This window comes from Drosophila virilis, chromosome 6, assembly GCF_030788295.1.
Source record: "Drosophila virilis strain 15010-1051.87 chromosome 6, Dvir_AGI_RSII-ME, whole genome shotgun sequence".
In the NCBI taxonomy this organism is placed as follows: Eukaryota; Metazoa; Arthropoda; class Insecta; order Diptera; family Drosophilidae; genus Drosophila; species Drosophila virilis.
In genome coordinates this window covers 1483785-1505785 of record NC_091548.1, presented here as the reverse complement: position 1 = coordinate 1505785, position 22001 = coordinate 1483785, and the positions used below count along the sequence as shown (strand labels likewise).

The window sequence follows — 22001 nt, the reverse complement described above, 5'->3', positions numbered from 1 at the left end:
TTGATGTTGGAAGAAGAAGGTTCAGGGTATCCCCTAGTAGGGAGTTCCCGACTAGAACCTCCTACTTTTTTTTTTGTGTGTGGTTCCTTTATTGGCTGGGTTACAAAGATAATATGTATGTGCATATTGTGTGGTATCGTGTAAGGAACAAAATATTTATCTTAATTCGTTATCTTTTTTTCTCGCCATTTTGTTTTTTCGACTCCTTACATAATCGGAAACGCTTTTTGAGATGGATGCTATATACGTAAGTGGCATAATTATGTTTTTAATTATACCCTGAACCCATTAAAAATGTGTATAAGGGTATATTAAATTTGTGCAAAATCCAAATGTCTGTAACAGCACTAACCAAACAACATATAGACTGGACATCACATACAAACAACGTTGTCACAAAAAGATTTTGAATGAAATTTGTGTAAAAATAAAAATCATTAAAATATTAAAGTATACCATATACCAATATATAGTCCAAAAGTTGACCCATTCGGCCCAACGGGCTGCTGCAGGTAATAAGGGGTCAACATTCATTCATCAAAATCATAAAAAAGAAGGGCGCGCGTCAGACGCGTGGGAGTAAGTATTTTCTTTTGCGCCCATGATCAGCCCATTCAAAGACATTTGTATGTGGGTGTATATGTGTAGAGGTCCAAAATCCGAAATCCTAAAATCTTGTTAAATTTACATCGGGGACAGGCAGGCAGGCAAGTAACAGGGACACAAGAGCATAAATGCTTCTATTCTATACAAAATATGCAAGTATGCGTGAATAGCGAGTCCAAAATATTTTAAATGCACACGCTTGGGTACCCTTACCAACGATAGCGAGCTGATATGCAAGAATTTCGCATCGACGTGGCAAACCCTTTCTCTATTTCATATTAGCTGTGCCTTCAAAAGGGTAGAAATGCCTCAGCATTTGGGAAAAATTGAATTGAATTGAAAATTGAGAGTAAGTGCGAGCGAGATTAAAGTTAACAGCGTTGCCGTTCTATCGCACAAATCATATGGAAGAGGGTGCGCCAAGCACTTTCCTGTAGAGTAAGCGGTTCAAAAATACATCATATGTATATCTTACTCCCTTACTCGCGAGTTTGGACCAGATGCCTCCGATACATTTTGTGCCTACTTTCCGGTACTCATGTTGTTTGGTTAGTGGTAACAGGCAGAAGGAAGTATCTCCGACCTCATAAAGTATATATATTCTTGATCAGCATCAATAGCCGAGTCGATCTAGCCATGTCGGTCTGTATGACCGTCTTTCCGTATGTATGAACGCAAGGATCTCAGGACCTATAATAGCTAGAGACTTGATTTTAGATGTAGGTGCTTCTAGTGTCTGCGCAGATCGAGTTTGTTTCCGATAATCAATAGCTTACTCCGTTTCCAAGCAATCGATATCGATTACCTGTTTTTTGGGCAATTTCGGTAAATAATGAAGCGTGTCACCAAACATGATATGTTGCTTCTAGAATATATATATATATGCATTTGATGTTGGTAGAAGAGGGTTCAGGGTATCCCCTAGCCGGTAGCTCCCGACTAGAACCTCTTATTTGTTTTTAATTTATCATTAAATATGTTCTCTAAGTGCCCTAAGTTTAAATCTTACTTTTAACCGACCCTTTTATAAACTTCAATTTATATGATGGTGATGATGGTTAATATAAAGATTTGGTTCTATGTATCGGGTTCGAGCCTTGGCGGCATAGTATTGCATAGACTAATATACATATGTATGTTCTTGGATAAATATATGCTCTTGCAATTATCAAATCTATCTCTAAGATTGGGCCAAAAGAATATGTAAATGTTGTCAATAAATAACACACATTCATTATTAATTGCATTTTGTCGTTTATTTGTATTCGATTTAAAAAATTTGAGTTTATATGTCATATTTTTGGGTCAATAGCCGCAAATATACCACAAATTCACATACATAGTTCAAGAATCAGATTTATTTTTTGCAAGTACTTCGCACAATATGTATGTATATAGGTGAGGTCTGTCGCAGCCGAATTCAAACCGAACCGAAACTGGGACACTTAGATGAATTTTGTGTATTTGTAGATGTTCAGTGAGGATGCCAGCAGTCAAGAAAGTGGCACAGTTGACGGTTGGTCTGTTGGTTAGCTGTTTCAGTTAACTGTTTGTCAGTGAGTTTATCATAATGTCAAATAAAAAATGTGCACACATACATTATAAATGAACGTAAATTAATGGATAGAATTGTAAAAATTATAAAATATTGTACATTTTGCTTATGTGTAAGTATGTTTGGCAACAGAATTTCGTTTATCTCTAAAGTACATATATGAAATAGGTAATATACGATCATAAGAGAGCTAAAATTACTATCTCTGCCAGTATTACATTTCCTGTACTAAGTTGTGTTCCTGTACCAAGTGTTTGTTGCTCTCGAATTTTCAAAAATAAATATATATGCATGCGCGTGTGCGAAGAATGAATACTTATAAGATGATATATATTTGATGACCAGTCTAATATTTATTATTATGATTTTTTTTTCGTTTTTTCCACACAATTCTGAATAGAATTTGTATGGGTATATATTATAATGAAGTTGTTCGCAAATTTTCGAAGTTAAATGTAGCTTAGGCCTCGGAGCTCAAGACGTTTACCGAAAACGCACACAAGCTTTCACCCTTTTTGGACACAGCCCTTGCCTGATATTGTCCCACATCATCTAATGTACATTTATTTACTGAGAACTTATAGCGATTGCTATCCTTAGTAAATGAGTATCGGGCGCGTGCTTCATCTATGGGTTTTCCGTCCTTCAGCCAAGCCAAGTTAATCAGCTCGCCGTCGGATTCACATTCGAAAGTGGCGTTTTCTCCCTCCGTAACCGAAACGGAAACGGGGAATTTAACAAATGTCGGCACCTTGGGTTCGTCTCCAGGTACATTGACATTAATTGTACAGGTACTGAACGATTCGCCAGCGTCGTTAAAGGCCTCGCATGTATAGGTGCCGCCGTCTTCGGGAAAGATTTCGGCGATTTGTAGACGATAGATATTTGCCTCATTCGAATATTGGAAGTCCTTGCTTGGCTTTATTTCTTTATTGTTGTGCAGCCAAACGACATCAAAATGATCAGCGCCAATAATGCGACAAGCCAATGTTACCGCATCCCCGTCCTTTACAAATCTTGATTCCAAGTGGCTTACTATCTTTGGTGGCTTGTCACTGCCAGTTGGCAGACGTTTGCTTGACTGCTTATCCAAAGCTGATTGAAAATTGAATGGATGTACAAAGAAAATATGAAAAAGAATTAATTCCAAAAAAAACAAAATAAAGAAAGAAACACACTTACGTTTAATTGTTAGCTTGCACTTTGTTTCGACTGAGCTAATCGAGTTTGTTGCCGTGCATGAAAAGACTCCTTCATCTTCGGGAAAAACTTCATGAATAGTGAGCGTTGCGATGCCGTTTTTGTATTTAAGATCCATTATTTCAGAAGAGGATATCGATTTGCCATTCTTGGACCACGTTATTTGTGGTTCCGGATCGCCTTTTACGTGGCAAGTCAACAGCAACTGCTCGCCATCACTTATTGTTAAATCATGAAGTGGCTTTGTAAACTCTGGTTTACACATTAAGGAATCGTCGGGAGGAACTGTGTGCAATGATAATATGCATTATCTATTCTATTTTGCTAACTTAAGGTACGTACGTATCAGCTCTTTGGTGGCACTGCGAGATCGTGATGGGCTGCCGGGTGCCTGTAAGCTACTAGCCGCATATTTCTTTTTGCTTGAAATGCTATTCTGTGTTGAGGAACTTGAATTGGTGATGACAGTCTGAGAAAATTGCGTCCGATTACTGATCGAATTTACAAATAATAAAAAACTTAGCCATCATTTACCTTGCCATCCGATGTCGTTCTAGTGCTTGATGTTTGCTGCGAGTTGCTGGAAGTAGCTGACGATGTAAACTGGCGGGTTGTTATAATCGGGGGTGGTGTTGGCTTGAAGTGTTGCTCTATATACTTGCGATCTATTGCGGAAAATATTAATTGAGTTATGTATTATATATATGTATGTTATATATAGGGTTTCAAGCAACAAAATCTAACAATATAATATTTATTATTATTTTTTTGTTGGGATAAGGGGACATCATTCAGGATACCGCTCGTTCAACTTCAATTCAATACTTATACATGCTTCTTAACTTGTTGGGTATAGTGAAAATGCATACATACGTCATATATATAATACATTTATCAAATTTAGAATACATGCAAGCCTAATTCAATCAATTTTGGTCTATCTTTAAAAATCAACTTCAGACAATAATTGAGTTTGTTTCGAAAAGGATCTTTCAGGAACAATTTATAATATTAATTTTTTTAGGTGGTAGAGAAGGGTCGGATGCTATTCAGGATAATGCCAATTCAGTTAAAATACTACCCAAACATATTGTATACGAGTATGCATGCTTAAAAGTAAGTTTAGTTGAGTTTATTATTAAAAAATTACCTCCTGAGTAAAGGAAGTTGTGTGCAAGTTCTGCCTGCTCAGGCGTAACCCATTCTCCTGCAGATAGTTATCATGTTGTGAATAAAGAGTTTATATGTGAAACAAATTTATTTCTAATAGATAAATTCAAAAAAAATTTGTATATGCACTTTTGTATTTACTACGAGTGCCGGAATGCTATACGTCCATCCAGTACACAGAATAAATAATGTAAACAGAATATGTATGTAAAATAGTATGCTTATATGCTTGAATAGTGCCATATATTTATGGGCCTATTTGACATATATATTTACAGATATACATATATCTGAGTACACAATTAGTCTATTCTGCAAGTTGGGTGTACTATTCAAAAATTTCGAATTTCACTTAAGATGCGATGCTTGTGAGTTAATAAAAATTACCTTCAACAATTACGACGCACGATGTCTCATCTGTTCCATGGCAATTTGTTGCCTTGCAGGTGTATTTGCCAGAGTCTGAGGGCTTGCAATCAATTATTTCCATTGTGACAACACCATCTGAGTGGGTCATAGCGTACTCGTATTTACTCAGCTCTCGACCGTCCTTGTACCATTTTACAGTGGGAACTGGCTTGCCACTTAGACAACAGAGAAGCTTGCATGTGTCACGGGCTTGCATGACGCGTGGACGTAGTAGGAATGTAAAACTGGGCGCCGACTCGGATTCCTCCTGCCACAATGTGTAAGGCAAGGGTTCACGGCGGCGAACCGGTGTTGATTCGGTTCTATATTTTGGTTGTTCTTTTGGCAGTGGATGTACATTGAGGAAAACAACTTCTTCTCTGGAACCATAGTGGTTTTCGGCCCGTATTATATATTCACCACGATCATCAAGTTTCACTCGATTAATAATAAAGTAATAGTCGTCTCCAGCATACCGTTTCATGAACTTAACGCTCTGTCTCAGTTCAATATTATTGTGTGACCAAGTAAGTGTGGGTGTGGCGATCGCAATGCATCGGCAATAGAATTTAACGCTTTGACCTTCATAACAGAACTGCGATGACGGCCGAATGACAAATCGTGGAGCGGCTTGTCGACGATCGAACACGGCATCATGCATTTTATATTTTTCCATAAGAAGTTTTCGTAGTGATGAATACTCAGCCAAGCGACCAATCGGGAGTAGATATTTTCCAAAGTCCTCGTACTTCTTTCTCAGTTTCTCACGGTATGCTAGATAGCGATCGCGAGCAATCTTTTGGTTGAGCTCTCTATGGTCTCCCGTTAACCATGGATGCAAAAGGCATTCGTGGGCAGTCATTCGTTTCTCTTTGCTGGCAATAAGAAGTTTTCTTATAAAATCTTTACCCTCATCGGAAATGTGCTTGAAAGCTTCCAAATCGAAATCCCAATCACAGGCTTTAACATTCTTAAGTGTCTGAACATCGTTGTCTCCAGCGAATGGCGAAAGTCCACTTAGGCTATGTATGAAATGATTATTGTTTTTAATAGTTATTATATTATTATTATGTTATTTATGTTATATATATGTTATGTAATAATATATATATATATCAATTTATTGTTAAAATATGAATCCACTTACAGTACATAGGCAAGCACTCCCGTTGCCCACATATCCGTATAAAATCCAACTGGTTCTCGGTTGACAATTTCGGGAGCTGCAAATTCGGCTGTGCCAGTTGTGATTTTGACCACCTCGTTGGGATCCAACCGTGTGGCCAAACCGAAATCAATCAGTTTCACGTTAGTACTGGTGCGAGTCTGACACATTATATTTTCTGGCTTAATATCCAAGTGGATAATATTTTTCTCATGCATATGCCGGATGCCTTCGCAGATTTGCCTCATGTAATTGATAACTTCCGCTTCAGTCATCACGTAACCCTCAGCCGTAATGCGCTCAAATAGTTCTCCACCAGATAAACTATATTGTTAAAGAAAAAAATATTAAGCACACAATTGAAAGTAATTTTTTTCAATATATACTTAGAAAATAGCTAGAGATAAATATTAAGATATACTCACAATTCTAGTATGAGGACCATTTCGTCATCGTCTTCAAACGCATCGTGTAGGTTTATTAGTTTTTGGTGATGTAACTGATTCATAATGTCGATCTCACGCCGAATCAGGTCTTTTTCAACAGCATGTGATACAGGTATAAATTTGGCAGCGAATATATTTCCAGTGCTACGCTCCCGACATCTGTGTACAACTCCGAACGCTCCATTGCCGATCTCCTCAAGAATATCGTATCTATTGTAAACGCTTTCGTGCGAAATTTCAACAGGCTGTGGCACAAATTTCGAGAATATGTCAAATACATATGAATCGTAATCTTTAATTGGGCCGTCGGCCTTGCCACGTATCCTTTTACCACTCTCATCCAATTCCCACTTACGCTCGACCGGCTTTTTCTTGATCGATTCCTTTGTTTTAATCAATGTACTTATGTCTGAGGCATCAGAGCGGCCGTAGACATTATCGGCGAAAACTCGGAAGTCATATTCCTTGCCTGGCGTCAAACCAGTAACAGCCATTGATGTGAAACGCGTGTTTCCTACACGTATCCACGAAGAAAGAGGATGCTCACGGCGCTCAACATAGTAATTTGTAATATCGCTGCCGCCATCCCAGATGGGAGCTTTCCAGCTCAGGGACAACGAATCTGTGCCAATACTTTCGACCACCGGGAAGCGTGGCGGATCAGGTCTGTCACTTATTTGAACTTGGATTATAGCTGTATCCGAGCCCAGTTCGTTCTCCGCTGTGATTCGATATGGGCCGGAGTCTAAGCGCGACCCATCACGAATAGTCAACACGGCATGTCGCTCCTTTACCTCAACATTGTAGTGACCGCCAGATTCAATATTTTCGCCTTCTCTGACCCAGTGTATGCGTGGCTTGGGGAAACCAGTGAATGGTATTTTAATCACAACATTTTCACCCTTATCAAAGTATGCAGTGTCTCTGAATCGTGGTGGGACGTTCAACTTTGGTGCAGCTGTAAAATGTAAATGCCATTAAATCATTACAAGAATTTAATTATCTCTATACATAAAACTGTTTGTTCTGAGCGACTGATTGACTGATCTGCTTGACTATGCATATATAAATATATCTATGTATATAAAGCATCGGTAAAAATATTTGTATTTCAATGGCAAAGTATATTTTTCAAGATATTTTCACAAAACTCAGGATTTATAAGCTCCACATGGGTATTATGAATTCGGCATGGCGAAGATATCTTTCTCGTTATTTATTTTATGGAAACGAGGCAAGTAATCAATCATTGGAAGTTCTCATATTCATAAATCGACTCAGCTATTGTTGCTGAGAAACCGGACGAAAAATTTAGCTTAAAATATTAGAGTGAATCCTTAACCCAAATACTTACTCATAATGGCAAGAGCTGCACGAGTTGACTTCGCGCCAGCTTTGTTAACAGCACGGCAAACATATTCATCAGCGTCCTCTCCAAACACATCGTTAATGTTGAGGAAATGATTGTCGCCCTCAGAGTAGATGTAATAGCGAGCTCCGCTTGTTATCTCACGCGCTCCCTTATACCAGGTAATAGTTGGTCGCGGAACGCCAGTAATTGTGCATGTAAACTGTGCGTTGTGGTTTTGGATGCAATTCGCATCGCGTAGCGACTTAACAATGATTGGAGCCGTTGCCGCCTTAGGATCTACAATCTTAACCACCTGAGAAGCGGTTGATTCCTTTGATAAGCCAGCGATATTCTGGGCGAAAATGCGGAATTCGTACTGACGCCCTTCAATCAGATTATGGCAGTTAATTTGGTTGGCAGCGTTAATGATGGGGTTAACCCGTTGCCAGGTATCGCTGCCAACTTCACGCTTGTCAACCCAATAGCCTTGAATATGTGCACCACCATCCGATTCTGGCTTAGCCCATTCCAAATGGACAAAGTCTCCGCCAATCTCTGTGATTTCCGGAATGCCCGGCGGTGAAGGCGGATCGATTGGTGCCTTGGCACGAATCGGATTCAAGCCTTCTAATGGTGCCCCAATGCCGTTCTCATTTACTGCCATTACGCGGAATATATACTCTTGGTTCTCCAGTAGGCCCTGCACATTAAATGATGTATCTTTGCAGGAGCTGGACACAGTTATCCAGTGTGGAGACGTTATATCTTTACGTTCGACCACATAATGTGTTATCCTAAGGCCACCAACGTTGGCTGGTGGCCGCCAAGCCAATGTGCACGAGTGCTTATTAATGTGCGAAATTCCCATAGGCCCAACGGGTGCCGATGGCAGGCCAGTAATATATGCATCAAAATGTCCTGTGGCACTTCCAGAATCATTGCTGAGCTCGATTTGGTAGTTACCAGCGTCACTTTTAATAATATCACGTATAAATATAGCAATATATTCATCAAAGATAGTATATTTGAAATGCGATTCATCTGCCCCATCGGAGATTAGCTCGTTGTTTTTAGTTATCTTCACAGAAAGTGGCTGGTCGCCCGAATAGTAGACCTTAATCTTTGTATTATCGCTCTCTGGTAGATACAACTCACTCGGACATCTGTTTATAATCGGCGGGGAGCCTACTTTAAGATATCCAGACGTATGCACAAATCCAAGTGAGTTAATTGCCTCGCAAGTGTAGTCACCATCATCGCCAGATTGTACATTTGATATGTGTAGCCTAAAAACACCGTCTTTACTATCACATATAAATCGGCCTCCAGGTTGCATCTGTATCTCCTTTCCGTTCCTTAGCCATCTTGCTGTGGGGCTTGGTTTACCCGAGGCAGCACATTGCAGTGTAAAATCTTTGCCAGAAGGTGCTATCCTGTCCTGCAATCGCGATATCCAATCTGGTTTTTCGCCGCCCAAAACTTCGCATACTTTGATAGGCATTGTGCATAGACTTGGCTCTGAACGCCCTGCAGCATTAATGGCAAAAATCCGGAATTCATAATCGCCCATTTCGATAAGGTTGATAACAGTGAATTCGGTATCTAAAACGTTGTAATCATTACATTTTACCCACACAGCACCGCCAATATCTCTACGTTCGATTATGTAACCCGTGATACGGGATCCGCCATCGCTGATTGGCTTCTCCCATTTGAGGTCGACATAATTCTTGCCCACTTTCGTTACTTGCGGAGTGCCCGGTGGCGCGGGTACATTAAATTTACCCTTCAGTTTGAATCTTAAGGATGGTGGCGATGGCTTACTGAAGCCGGCAGCATTCTTCGCTTTTATTCGGAATTCGTACTCGCTACCATTCGTTAGGTTGTACAATTGATATTTTGTGTCTTTTATTAAGTACTCATACGTATTCCACGAGGAGTCATTAACAATGTCCCGATATTCAATTTGGTAACCTTGAATGCGAGAGCCACCATCACTTGCAGGACGTGTCCATATCAATGTAACATTGCCAGAGTCCCAATCAATTACCTTGGGCTGGCCAGGCTCATCGGGAACAGTGAATTGATGTTTGGCTGTAATGGGTTCCGGTATTTCGAGCGGATCTGATAATCCATATTGATTCTCAGCTCGAACGCGGAAGTGGTATTTATGATTAGGCTCCAGACCCATAACATCATAGTGGGTATTTCTGACGAAACTACTAACCTTCACCCATGTTCCACTGGTGTCCAATTTTTCGACAACATAGTTTGTGATTGGTGAGCCTCCATCGTCTAGTGGAGTCTTCCAGGCGAGTGTGCAAGTATCTGGAGTAATATCATAGGCATTTAATGGACCTTGTGGTGGGCCAGGTCTGTCGACAACAGTCACATGACACGATGCCGTGTCAGACCCTTTGCTGTTTACCAAAGTAATTGTATACGATCCAGTTTCAGATCGTTTGGCGCATTTATTGTGATATACGGAGCTATAATCATCAGTATCAAATCGGATGCGCTCATCGGGAGACACTTCGAGGCCATTGATATTCCAGGACGGTACCGGTCGAGGATTCGCATGGTATGGCACTGTAATATGGAACTCTTCTCCGGCAATAACAGTCATATCGCGGATCGATAAGTCAGATGTTATCTTGGGAGCATGTGGTGGCCGGCGACAATAAATTAAATCGCTTGACGCGCTGAAAAGCGATTGACCCGCTGCATTGACAGCAGCTACTCTGAATTCATATTCAGCGTTCTCAATCAAGTTGGGTATCTTACAAGTCAGATCTGGGCAGAGGGCATGAATGGCCTTGGTCCATTTGTCTTCGCTCAACAGTCGTTTCTCAATTACGTATCCTGTAATCGGCGATCCACCATCATGCTTGGGCTTAGACCAGGCAATGGTTATGCTGTCCTCTGTTGAGTCAATGCCACGCGGTATTCCGGGCGCATTTGGGACGTCAAATGGATGTCTGGCTCTAATGGGCTCGGAAGTATTCGCTGGATCCGATTGGCCGTATTTATTTTCGGCAATAACGCGGAAATCATACTCTTTACCAATTGTAAGATTACGTATACGTACAAATGGTACCGTACAATAACTGCTGACTTTGGTCCACGTAGAGGATCGCGCTTCTTTTTTCTCAATAATGTAATTTTGAACGGGGGAACCACCATCATCTTTTGGAGGGTTCCAATACAATGTCAAAGAATCACCCGCAAATTCATCAGCTCGTAAATTAGTTGGTGGACCAGGACGATCCAAAACCTTTACGTTTATGGTAGCCGTATCGAAGCCTGATGGATTCTTAAGTTGTAAACGATATTGCCCTGAGTCTGAACGTTTCGAGTTTTTTACCACAAACGAAGCAGCTTCATCAGTTAAGTGTTGGTGCACACGTTGGTCATCATCCAACACAGTATCATTTGAGTACCATGATGCAGTGGGTTTTGGGAAACCAACGTATGGTACATGAATGCTAAAGTCATCGCCTGCACGGCAAATAATATCTCGAACACCTCCTAGATCCATGCGTGGTTTATTTGGTTGCTCTTCAATCGTTATGGGCTGTGATGGCTTCGAAGGATCTGACCGGCCCACATCATTTTCAGCAATGACGCGGAACCAATATTCTTCGCCTTCCTTTAAATCTGGTACTCTGAACACAGTTGAATGAATGGGTATGTCATTAACAGGTTTCCAATCTTTCGAATTTTTGGGGCGCATTTCAATGTAATATCCTTTAATTTTGGATTTGCCATCGTTTCGCGGTGGCCGCCAAGATAATGTGACACTATCCTTTGTGATACGGTCTGGCTTTGGTGGTTCGGGTGGGTCGGGGCGATAGCGCTGCAGCTCAGCGGTCATAGGTTCCGATGGCTTGGATGGGCTACCTGGGCCAGCCTCATTAACCGCTATTACGCGGAACTCATACCGGGCACCTTCACGCAAGTCGGGCACTGTATAGCTGGTGTTCGGTGTTGGATAGTTATTACATTTAATCCATTCGCCACCGCGTTCTCTTCTTTCCACAATATATCCGGAAATCGGCTTGCCACCGCAATAGTCTGGTGGATGCCATTCCAATGATGCTGAGCTGGGCGTATAGGCCACGACTTGCGGCTGTGAGGGCGCACCTGGCGGGTCAAATGGTGACTTTGCTACCACAGGCTTACCTTCCAAAGCATCAGAAACACCATATATGTTTTCAGCCCTAACACGGAACAAATACTTTTTGCCTTCGGTAAGTCCTTTTACAGTGTAATTAGTCTTCGGACAGTAGCCAGGTACGGGCTTCCAGTCATCAACACTGAACTCGGTAAATTCAATGATATAGCCAGTTATCTCGCTACCGCCATCATCTTTTGGTGGATTCCATTGCAATGAAATGTGATCAGGAGCAGTCTCAGTGTAGGTTAATGGTCCTTCTGGTGGCGTCGGCTTGTCAACAACAATTATCTTAACATCGGCAGAGTCTTTGCCAAATTCGTTAGTTGCTGTAATTTTATATACCCCAGAGTCTTGTCTGGTAGAATCGTCAATGCGGAAAATGGTTCGCTCCGAGTTCGTATCGTATGAGACGTTTTTCGATTCCGGCAATTTCACATCGCCGCGCTTCCATTCGATTGTTGGCGTTGGTGCACCAGATATTGGTATATTAACATTGACGGGCTCTCCAGCGCGAACTTTAATACGTCTGCCAACCAAGCCATCCAAATAGAGTCTTGGCTTCTCTCGCATCGGTCGAGCATTGAATGTACTAGATGGCTCTGAAGGCTTGCTGTTTCCTGCTGCATTAACAGCAGACACCCTGTATTGATATTGATGATTTGGTGATACTCTATCATCTCTATATTCGGTTGTTGGTACGGGCTCACCATTGATTTTAATCCATCGACCAGTATTAACATCGCGTCGTTCAATATCGTAGCCCAGTATTGGTGAGCCACCATTGCTAATGGGCTGTTTCCATTTAATAGTAATATGATCCTTATCGCTGTCAGATAATTCGGGTTTTCCGGGTGCTCCAGGTACGGTGTATTGGTTTTTAGCAATAACAGGTTGCTCCGATGTTAGCGGATCGGAACGTCCCTGCAAGTTTTCAGCCATTACTCGAAATTCGTATTTTGTGCCCTCTAGAAGTCTTGGGACAACCGCATGGTTATATTTTGCGTTAACAAAGGAAACGGCTGGCACCCAACCTCCTCCATGTGTTAAGTCGCGTTTCTCAATAACATATGCAGATATTTCAGAGCCTCCATTATCCTTTGGTGGCTTCCAAGATATAGTAACAGAGTTAGCAGTTATTTCTTCATACTCTAATGGGCCATCTGGTGGACCGGGACGATCGAGAACAATTAGTTCGAAGCTACCCTCATCTATGCCAGAATCATTACGTAGTAGCAAATGATAAATACCAGAATCGGAGCGTTGACAATTGACTGTATGGACTACCGTGTGGTGTCCAATTGTGGTAATGGTCGATCTTTCATTCGACTTTAATGAATTCAAATTGTGAGTCCAAATCGCTTCTGGCGCTGGTTCGCCAATGAAATCAATATCGATGTGAAATATAAGTCCAGCCTTAATACGCACTTCATGCAGTGGTGTTATAATCTTCGGCGCCAAAAAGCGTGGCTTAGCCATTATCATATCGGATGGCTCAGATGGCTCTGACTGGCCAGCTTGATTAACGGCAATTACTCTAAACTCATATTCTTGCCCCTCGACGAGATCTGGAACAGTTGCTGCTGTTTTGTTTGGTGGTACATGAACAACATTCACCCAATATGGGCTGCCCTTTTCCTTCTTTTGTATAATATATTCGGTTAGAGGTGCACCACCATCCGATTTTGGCGCGGCCCATTGTAGATCAACATGATCGCGATCCCAATCAGTGACAATTGGTTTACTTGGTGAATCGGGCTCATCAAACTCATTTTTGGCAATTATACTCTTGGAAGCTTCCAATGGCTCGGATTCGCCAATAGCGTTGACTGCCTTTACGCGGAATAAATATTCTTTGCAATGGACAAGTCTTATCACATCATGGACAGGATGTGTACTCATGCCAGCATCTGACCATGTGCCTCTAGACAAATCCATTTTTTCAATAATGTAATGCAATATTGGTGAGCCGCCATCATCATCTGGAACATGCCATGCCAAATGGCAGCCATCCCTTGTGATTTTTGATATATCCAGTGGACCCTTTGGAGGTGATGGCCGATCGAGAACGGTTGCATGTGCCGATGCATCAAATGAGCCGTGCTCGTTTTTCAGTATCAATGTGTAGCGACCCTCATCTGCTCGAAGTGCCGATGGTATTTCAAAGGTCAGCTCGTTTTGGAAAAGATTTGACTCAATTCGGGTACTTGGCTCAATTTCTTTGCCATTGAATAGCCATTTGATGGTGGGTCGAGGAGAAGCTTCAATTGGAAGCGTCCAACCCAGTCGCTTGCCAGCATGTACAGTTATATTATCTAATAGCGACTTGTCAAAGAATGGCGCCAGGAAACGAGGCTTGCAGACAATAGTGCCAGAAGGATCAGATGGATCGCTCTGTCCACCACGATTTACAGCGATTACACGGAACTCATACTCCCCGCCATCAGTTAGATCGGGTATATGGGCCTTTCGCTCATCGCCGGGTACCACAGTAGCACGCTCCCATTGCCCGAATTTGGGTCTCTTTTCCACAATATATGAAGTAATTGGTGCACCACCATCACGTTTCGGTGCGGCCCATTCCAAGTCCACAAAGTTCTTACCCCAATCTACAGCTTGTGGCTGACCTGGCTTATCCGGATGCGAGTATGGGTCCTTAGCGGTAATGGCTTGAGAAGTAGTCAATGGTTGAGACTGTCCCTGCTTGTTTACAGCACGCACTCTAAAGTTATAATCATGGTTTTCAATGAGATTGTCAGCACGTATCTCAGTGCCAGCACATTCGCCAACTGGTACCCAGCGCATTGCTTCATTATCCATTTTCTCAACTACATAATGAGTTATCTCGGAACCACCATCATCTTTGGGTGGTCGCCAACGTAACGTCATAGAGTTTTTGGTGATTTCATCGCCACGTAGTGGGCCTTCAGGTGCAGTTGGTACATCTAAGACTGTCACTTTTACAGTGTGCTTATCAATGCCATTTATATTACGAGCAACCAAAGTGTATGATCCCGTATCTGCTCGTTTAGCATCGAGAATTCGTAATTTTGTACGATCGTCGTAATTTGAAATTTTCACACGATCTGTATTTATAACCATGTTATCTTCATGAGTCCATTCCTTGCTTGGAATTGGCTCTCCACTAACTGGCACATCAAATTCAAATACGTTTCCAGCTCGAATTTTAATGTCTAACATGAAATTCCTATCAATCTTTGGTGCCACGTTCTTTGCACGCGCAACATGAGGTTCAGTTGCATCGCTAGGAACACCCTGGCCAGCTTTGTTCACAGCCCTTACACGGAATTCATATTTAACACCTTCAATCAAGTCAGACACATGTCCGCTGGTTACATCGCCATCGATCTCTGCGCACGGTTCCCAATTTGGAGAGTATTTATCACGTTTTTCAATTATGTAACCGCTTATTGGGGATCCACCATCGCTTTCTGGCCTTGCCCATTCTAAATCAACAAAATCTTTGTCAAAATCTTTAATTGATGGCGTACCTGGTTTGGTAGGCTCGTCATATGGGTTTTTAGCTTCAGTCGCATGATGTGTGGTAAGTGGATCTGATGTGCCCTGACGATTCTTGGCACGTACTCTAAACTTATATTTATGCCCTGGCGTTAATCCCTTTAATTTGAGGCTGGTGACTGGTCCATGTGACTCCCCGGCTGGTACCCAGCGGCCAGTTGCTTCATCCATTTTTTCAACAGCATAGTTCTCAATAGGCTGACCGCCGTCATCGTCCGGTGGATTCCAGTTAAGCGTGCATCCTTCTGCATGAACATTCTCCACCTTAAGTGGGCCATTGGGAGGCGATGGTTTATCAATAACAGTTACCTTAACGTCAGCACTGTCTTCGCCGTTATAGTTTTCAGCATGCACAGTATAGAGACCAGAATCAGAGCGGTTGGCATTTGTAACTTTCAGCTTGGTATTGTAATCGATATGGGTAACCTTGATGTTATCTTTCGAAAATACCTCTTTCTTTTTAAGTAGCCATTTAGTTTTTGGTGCTGGTTCTCCAGAGATCTTGCAATCAAATGTAAATGCTTGTCCAGCCTTGATACGGACTTCGATTAGATTGGAGCGATCAATAACTGGGGGCTTATTGCGTGATTTTGCAACAATTGGAGCCGTCGCATCCGATGGCTCACCTAGACCAGCGGCATTAATAGCGCTAACGCGGAACTCGTAGGCTTCACCTTCGGTTAGATCAGGAACAGTACCTTTGCATTGATCTGCTGGAACTTCTAGTGCCTTCTCCCACTGTCCGTATTTGTCTTTCTTTTCAACAAGATAACCAGTTACAGGAGATCCACCATCGTTGAGTGGAGGTGTCCATGCCAAATCGATGTGATCCTTATCCCAATCAGTTGCCCTTAGATTTTCCGGTTTACCTGGTTCATCGAATGGATTTTTGGCAATTATCGATTCCTCGCCCACTAACGGAGCTGATTCGCCTTCTGCATTAACAGCTGACACTCTAAATTTATATTCATTGCCGGGCGTAAGACCCGTAATGTCAGCCTGAGGTTCCGTTGAACGGCCGCATGGTAGCCAATATCCAGTTTCGGGATCTAACTTATCGATTTGGAAGTACTCAATTGGGGTGCCTCCATCATCGTTAGGTCGCTTCCATTTCAGATGACATCCTTCCTTATGCACATCAGATATTTGAAGCGGTCCATTAGGTGGCGTTGGCTTATCGGTAATGTTGACGTTGATAAGCACACTGTCTTTGCCCGAGCTGTTTGTTGCTGTTACTAAATATTCTCCAGAATCACCTCGCTGAGTTGGTCGAATTACTAGTTTGGTGTAGTAGTCAGGTGTTTCGATGGTAGTGTTCTTTCCAGATTGCAATGGGTAATTCGAGAATTTCCATTCCACCTTTGGTGCCGGTTCGCCCGTAATAACAGCATCTAACTTAAGAGCGGTTCCTGCCGATATCGTTACATCGCGTAGGTTTCTACGGTCTATTTTGGGAGCCAGGTAGCGCGGCTTTGCAATAAATGGCTTGCTCGCCTCAGAGGGCTCGGATTGGCCGCCCTTGTTTAGGGCAATTACTCGGAACTGGTATTCATTTCCTTCAATAAGACCATTTACAGTAGCGACTGGTGAAGGAGAGTCGGTCTCCAAAGCCTTCTCCCATAGTGGACTGTACTTGTCTTTAATTTCAATAATATATCCAGTAATGGGTGATCCACCATCGCTAGCTGATTCATTCCATGCGAGATCTGCTTTATTAGCAGTCCAGTCAGTAGTTTCTGGCACTCCTGGTTTTGAAGGTGCCGCTGTAAAGTTCATGTTTATTAGATTTCCTTCTGCATCAACTTAAAAGCTCCAGAAACGCTCTACTTACTGAACGGATCCTTAGCGATAATTGATCCCAGAGTTTCTAGTGGTTCAGATTCGCCTTCCTTGTTCACTGCTTTCACTCGGAACTTGTACTCGTGACCAGGTATCAGTCCATCAACTGTTATTTCTGGTACAGCACTTTTACCTACAGGTAACCAAACACCTGTATCGGGGTCGAATTTTTCGACCAAATAACTGTCGATTGGCTCGCCACCATCATCTTTTGGTTTTTTCCATTTCAGTTTGCAGCCGTCCTTGTGAACGTCGGAAACTTCCAGCGGGCCCTCGGGCTTGCCAGGCTTAGCTGCAATTTTTCAATCAAATTGTTATTTATATTTATATTTCAAATAAAAAAGGTAAGAGGTTCCAGTCGGGAGCTCCCGACTAGGGAATACGCTGAACCCTCTTATTCCAGCACCAAATAAATTTAAAAAAAGTTCCCTTGGCAGGGTTCGAAACCGCAAGTGACCGTATTACTTGCTGTCGACTCTACAAAACGGCCACACCAGCGAAAAAAAAAATATTTTCCCCGGTAGGTCTCGAACTCGCGACAGACCGCACCACTTGCTACGCCTCTACTCAGCAGCCACACAAATAATTAAGCACTTATCATAAAAAAGGAACTAAAATAGCATTACAGAATCGCAATTACCATGCTGTTAGAATGCGAAGCAGACGCTCATGAATGTGTGTGTGTACATGTATACAGAAATTCTTAAAGCTGCTGCACCATTCAATTGCTCAGTTGCATATAACTTTGGTTTTTTCTTAACCGATCATTATGAAATTTTCTACAGTATATCTTATTGTACCATAGAATATTTGTTATTCTGAAAAAGTAAATTGCATTTAAATTGTGGCTTAAATTGTTTGGCAATATAAGTTGGGTTATTAACTTGATTTATATCTCTGTGGTGGTAGAGGGCATGTGGTGATAGGTATAAAATGAAAGATATTCAACATATATAATATTCTAGAAGCAACATATCATGTTTGGTGACTCTAGCTTTTATTATTTACCCAATTTGATCAATAAACAGTATGCCGATTGCCGATTATATCGATTGCTTGCAAAAGGAGTAAGTTATCGATTATCGGAAACAAACTTGATCTGCGCAGGTACTAGGAGCACCTACAATTTTAATTTTCAAGTCTCTAGCTCTTATAGGTTCTCAGATCCGTGCGTTTATACATATGGACGGACAGACAGACGGACATGGCTAGATCGAATCCGCTATTGATGCTGATCAAGAATATATGTACTTTATGGGGTCGGAGATACTTCCTTCTGCCTGTTACATACATTTGCATTTTGCACAAATACAATATACCCATTTTCAATGGGTTCAGGGTATAAACAAATGAGTTAATTATTGCTCCGATTTTAAGTAACCCACCACATCGGCAAAGAAAAGTTGAGGTATTGAATTTAAAGTAGGCCCGCGTATAATTATTTATACTAGTAACTACTTACTTATGACATTAATCTGGAATTCGACTTGATCTTGACCATAAAGATTATGTGCGGCAATTTTATATAATCCGGTGTCCTTTCGCTCTGGATTACTGTTGATGTATTTGGTGTTGTAGGGAACATTTTCGATTTTGGTTGCGGGTGTCGAGTAAACGATTTTGCCATTTTGAGTCCAACTTATTTCGGGAGCTGGTTCACCGCTGACATTAATATCCAGAAAAATTGGCTCTCCTGCTTTGATATTATAGGTACGTATATTTTTGCGGTCAATCTTTGGTGCCACTGTTGAAAATAAATAAAACATATTTGACAAATAAGAACTAAAATAAAAATAAGAACTTATAACTTACACTTTCTTGGTCTAGTTATAACCGATTTGCTCGCATCCGATGGTTCGCCAGAACCAGCTGCGTTGAAGGCCTTAACTCTAAACTCGTACTCGCAGTTTTCGTCAAGGTTTGGCACTGAAGCTTTGCATTCCTCACCGAGCGCAGGGGCGTTAATTTCCGCTCCTTTAATCCATTTATCTGTGCCCTTTTCACGCTTTTCAACAACATAACCAGTAATCGGTGATCCACCGTCATTAAGTGGTGGCCGCCAAACCAAGTCCACACGATCTTTGTCCCAATCAACCGGCTCCGGAGTGCCGGGCTTGCCGGGTTCATCAAATGGATTCTTTGCAACTATAGAATGCTCACCGACTAAGGGTTCTGATTCTCCTTCAGTATTTACAGCTAGTACTCTGAATTTATATTCGTGACCGGGCTCTAAGTTATTCAATTCAGCGAATGGTTCCTTAAATCGGCCAGACGGTAGCCAGCGTCCGGTTTCTACGTCCATTTTCTCAACAACATAGTGTTCTATAGGTAGACCACCATCATCCATAGGTGGGTTCCATTTTAGTTTGCATCCTTCTTTGTGAACATCGGTCACACGTAGCGGACCTTCTGGTGGTGCAGGCTTATCAAGAACCGTTACTTCGAATGAAGCTTCATCATGGCCCGACTCATTTTCGGCTTTAATGGTATATTTACCGGAGTGTAATCGCTTTGCAAAAGGTACGGCTAGTTTTGTGCGATACGACTCAATGTCAATATTGTAGTCATCGTCATCAATGCGGGCTTTATTATGGAACCATGTTTTGCTTGGTGGAGGCTCGCCAGAAACCTTGATGTCAAAACGAATATGTTGGCCGGCCTTAACTGTGATATCCTTAATATTGGTTCTATCAATTTTGGGTGCTGCAAAGCGATCCTTGGCGCTCATTTGGTCTGAAGCTTCGGATGGCTTACTTTGACCTGCTTTGTTAACAGCTTTCACGCGGAACTGATATTTGGTGCCTTCGATTAAATCGTTAACACGAGTTTTGCAGTCGGGAGTATTTGTTTCCAAAACCTTTTGCCATTTCCCGGTATTATTATCTTTCTTTTCAATAATGTATCCGGTAATAGGTGCACCTCCATCGTCGTCGGGAGCACGCCATTTAAGATCTGCATGATTTGCTGACCAGTCGGTAATTTGTGGCTTACCAGGTGTATCCGCGGCATCGTAAGGATTTTTCGCCGTGACTGGAGTATCTGTTACCAGAGGCTCTGACTCTCCTTCGGCATTCACAGCCTTAACTCGGAATAGGTATTCTTTGCCTTCAGTTAGACCTGTAACGTCCGCCTCAGGTGTTTTAGTCGTTAGAACTGGTACCCATCGACCTGTTTCTGTATCCATACGCTCAACAACGTAATGTTCTATGGGCTCGCCACCATCATCGTCGGGCTTATGCCATTTCAAGTGAACGCTTTCGGCTGTAACATCGGAGACGGCCAAAGGACCCTTTGGCTTGCTTGGCTTGCATAATACTTCAAGTTCGACATCTACGGTGTCTACGCCGGAATCATTTTTAGCTGTCACAATGTATGTACCTTTATCGGCACGCCTAACTTTTGGCATTATAAATGTTGTTTTGTATTCCTCGTTCTCAATTTTGATCTTATCGCTGGTCTTAATTTCAGCTCCATTGTAGGTCCAAGTTATCTTGGCTGGCGGTTCTGCTTTAACAGCTGCATCCATGTGCAACATTTGACCGCTACGCATGATTTTCTTTTGTAAGTTCTTTCGATCAATATGGGGCTTCAAGAACCGAGGTTTCGCTACAACCGATTTAGAAACATCGCTGGGCTCGCTAGGACCAGCCTTATTAATAGCTACAACGCGGAACTCGTATTCATGTCCTTCCTCAACAGCAGTTACAGTGCCCTTGGTTTTGTCACTAGGAACTGTTGCCGCGTCTACCCATGCGCGTCCGGATTTGTCACGCATTTGGATAATGTATTTTTGAATAGGAGCACCACCATCGTTTTTGGGTGGATCCCAAGCTAAGTCAACAAAGTCCTTATCCCAATTAGTTGGCTCTGGTCGACCAGGCTTGTCCGGTTCATCAAACGGATTCTTAGCAATAACGGGCTTATCCGTTTCCAGATCCTCAGACTCTCCCTCTTTATTGACAGCGCGAACACGGAATTTATAGGGCTTGCCCTCATGTAAGCCAATCACCTTCGCTTCAGGCTCGGCACTCTTGCCACATGGAAGCCATTGGCCAGTATGTGGATCAAGTTTTTCTATTTCATAATAGTCAATTGGTGCGCCACCATCATCTTCAGGCTTTTCCCATTTCAGCTTACAGCTGTGCTTTGTCATGTCATTGACCTCCAGAGGACCCTTTGGTTTACCTGGTTTGCCCAATACAGTCACATCTAGATCGGCAACGTCCTCGCCGACCTCATTTGTAGCTTTAATAGTGTATTTGCCACTTTGAGGACGTTTGGCTCGCATAACAAAGAATTTCGTATTATAATCAACATTGTCGATTTTAATCCCTTCCTCATCACTGATCACAGGTAATCCATTGAACAGCCATTCCACCTTTGGAGCTGGCTCACCTTTAACATTAATATCCAAGCTGATCGATAAGCCTGCTTTCACAATAACAGGCTTCAGGTTTGTTCGATCTATATGTGGCTTCACTGTTGAGAATAAACTCAAAATGAATTATAAATGACCATGATAATTATTATGCTTCAAAATAACTTAC

At 42.0% G+C, this 22001-nt stretch overlaps 1 protein-coding gene across 28 annotated transcripts in view; it reads right to left on the bottom strand.

Moving 5' to 3' along the window:
- Positions 1 to 1840: 1840 nt before the first annotated feature.
- bt (projectin protein bent) overlaps positions 1841 to 22001 on the bottom strand; it is a 55186-nt gene continuing 35025 nt past the window's right edge. For 27 of the 28 annotated variants that reach the window (XM_070210665.1, XM_070210681.1, XM_015168558.3 and 24 more), the window contains 12 exons: positions 19267 to 21933; positions 18917 to 19198; positions 17447 to 17746; positions 7905 to 17378; positions 6530 to 7508; positions 6087 to 6428; positions 4919 to 5961; positions 4512 to 4568; positions 3896 to 4026; positions 3704 to 3830; positions 3344 to 3646; positions 1841 to 3256 (listed from right to left, as the gene is read on the bottom strand). In XM_070210665.1, the coding sequence (XP_070066766.1) occupies positions 2622 to 3256; positions 3344 to 3646; positions 3704 to 3830; positions 3896 to 4026; positions 4512 to 4568; positions 4919 to 5961; positions 6087 to 6428; positions 6530 to 7508; positions 7905 to 17378; positions 17447 to 17746; positions 18917 to 19198; positions 19267 to 21933 (16340 nt within the window). In that variant the 3' untranslated portion in view covers positions 1841 to 2621. The remainder of the gene's footprint in view (positions 3257 to 3343; positions 3647 to 3703; positions 3831 to 3895; positions 4027 to 4511; positions 4569 to 4918; positions 5962 to 6086; positions 6429 to 6529; positions 7509 to 7904; positions 17379 to 17446; positions 17747 to 18916; positions 19199 to 19266; positions 21934 to 22001) is intronic. The other variant, XM_070210668.1, reaches the window with a different exon arrangement.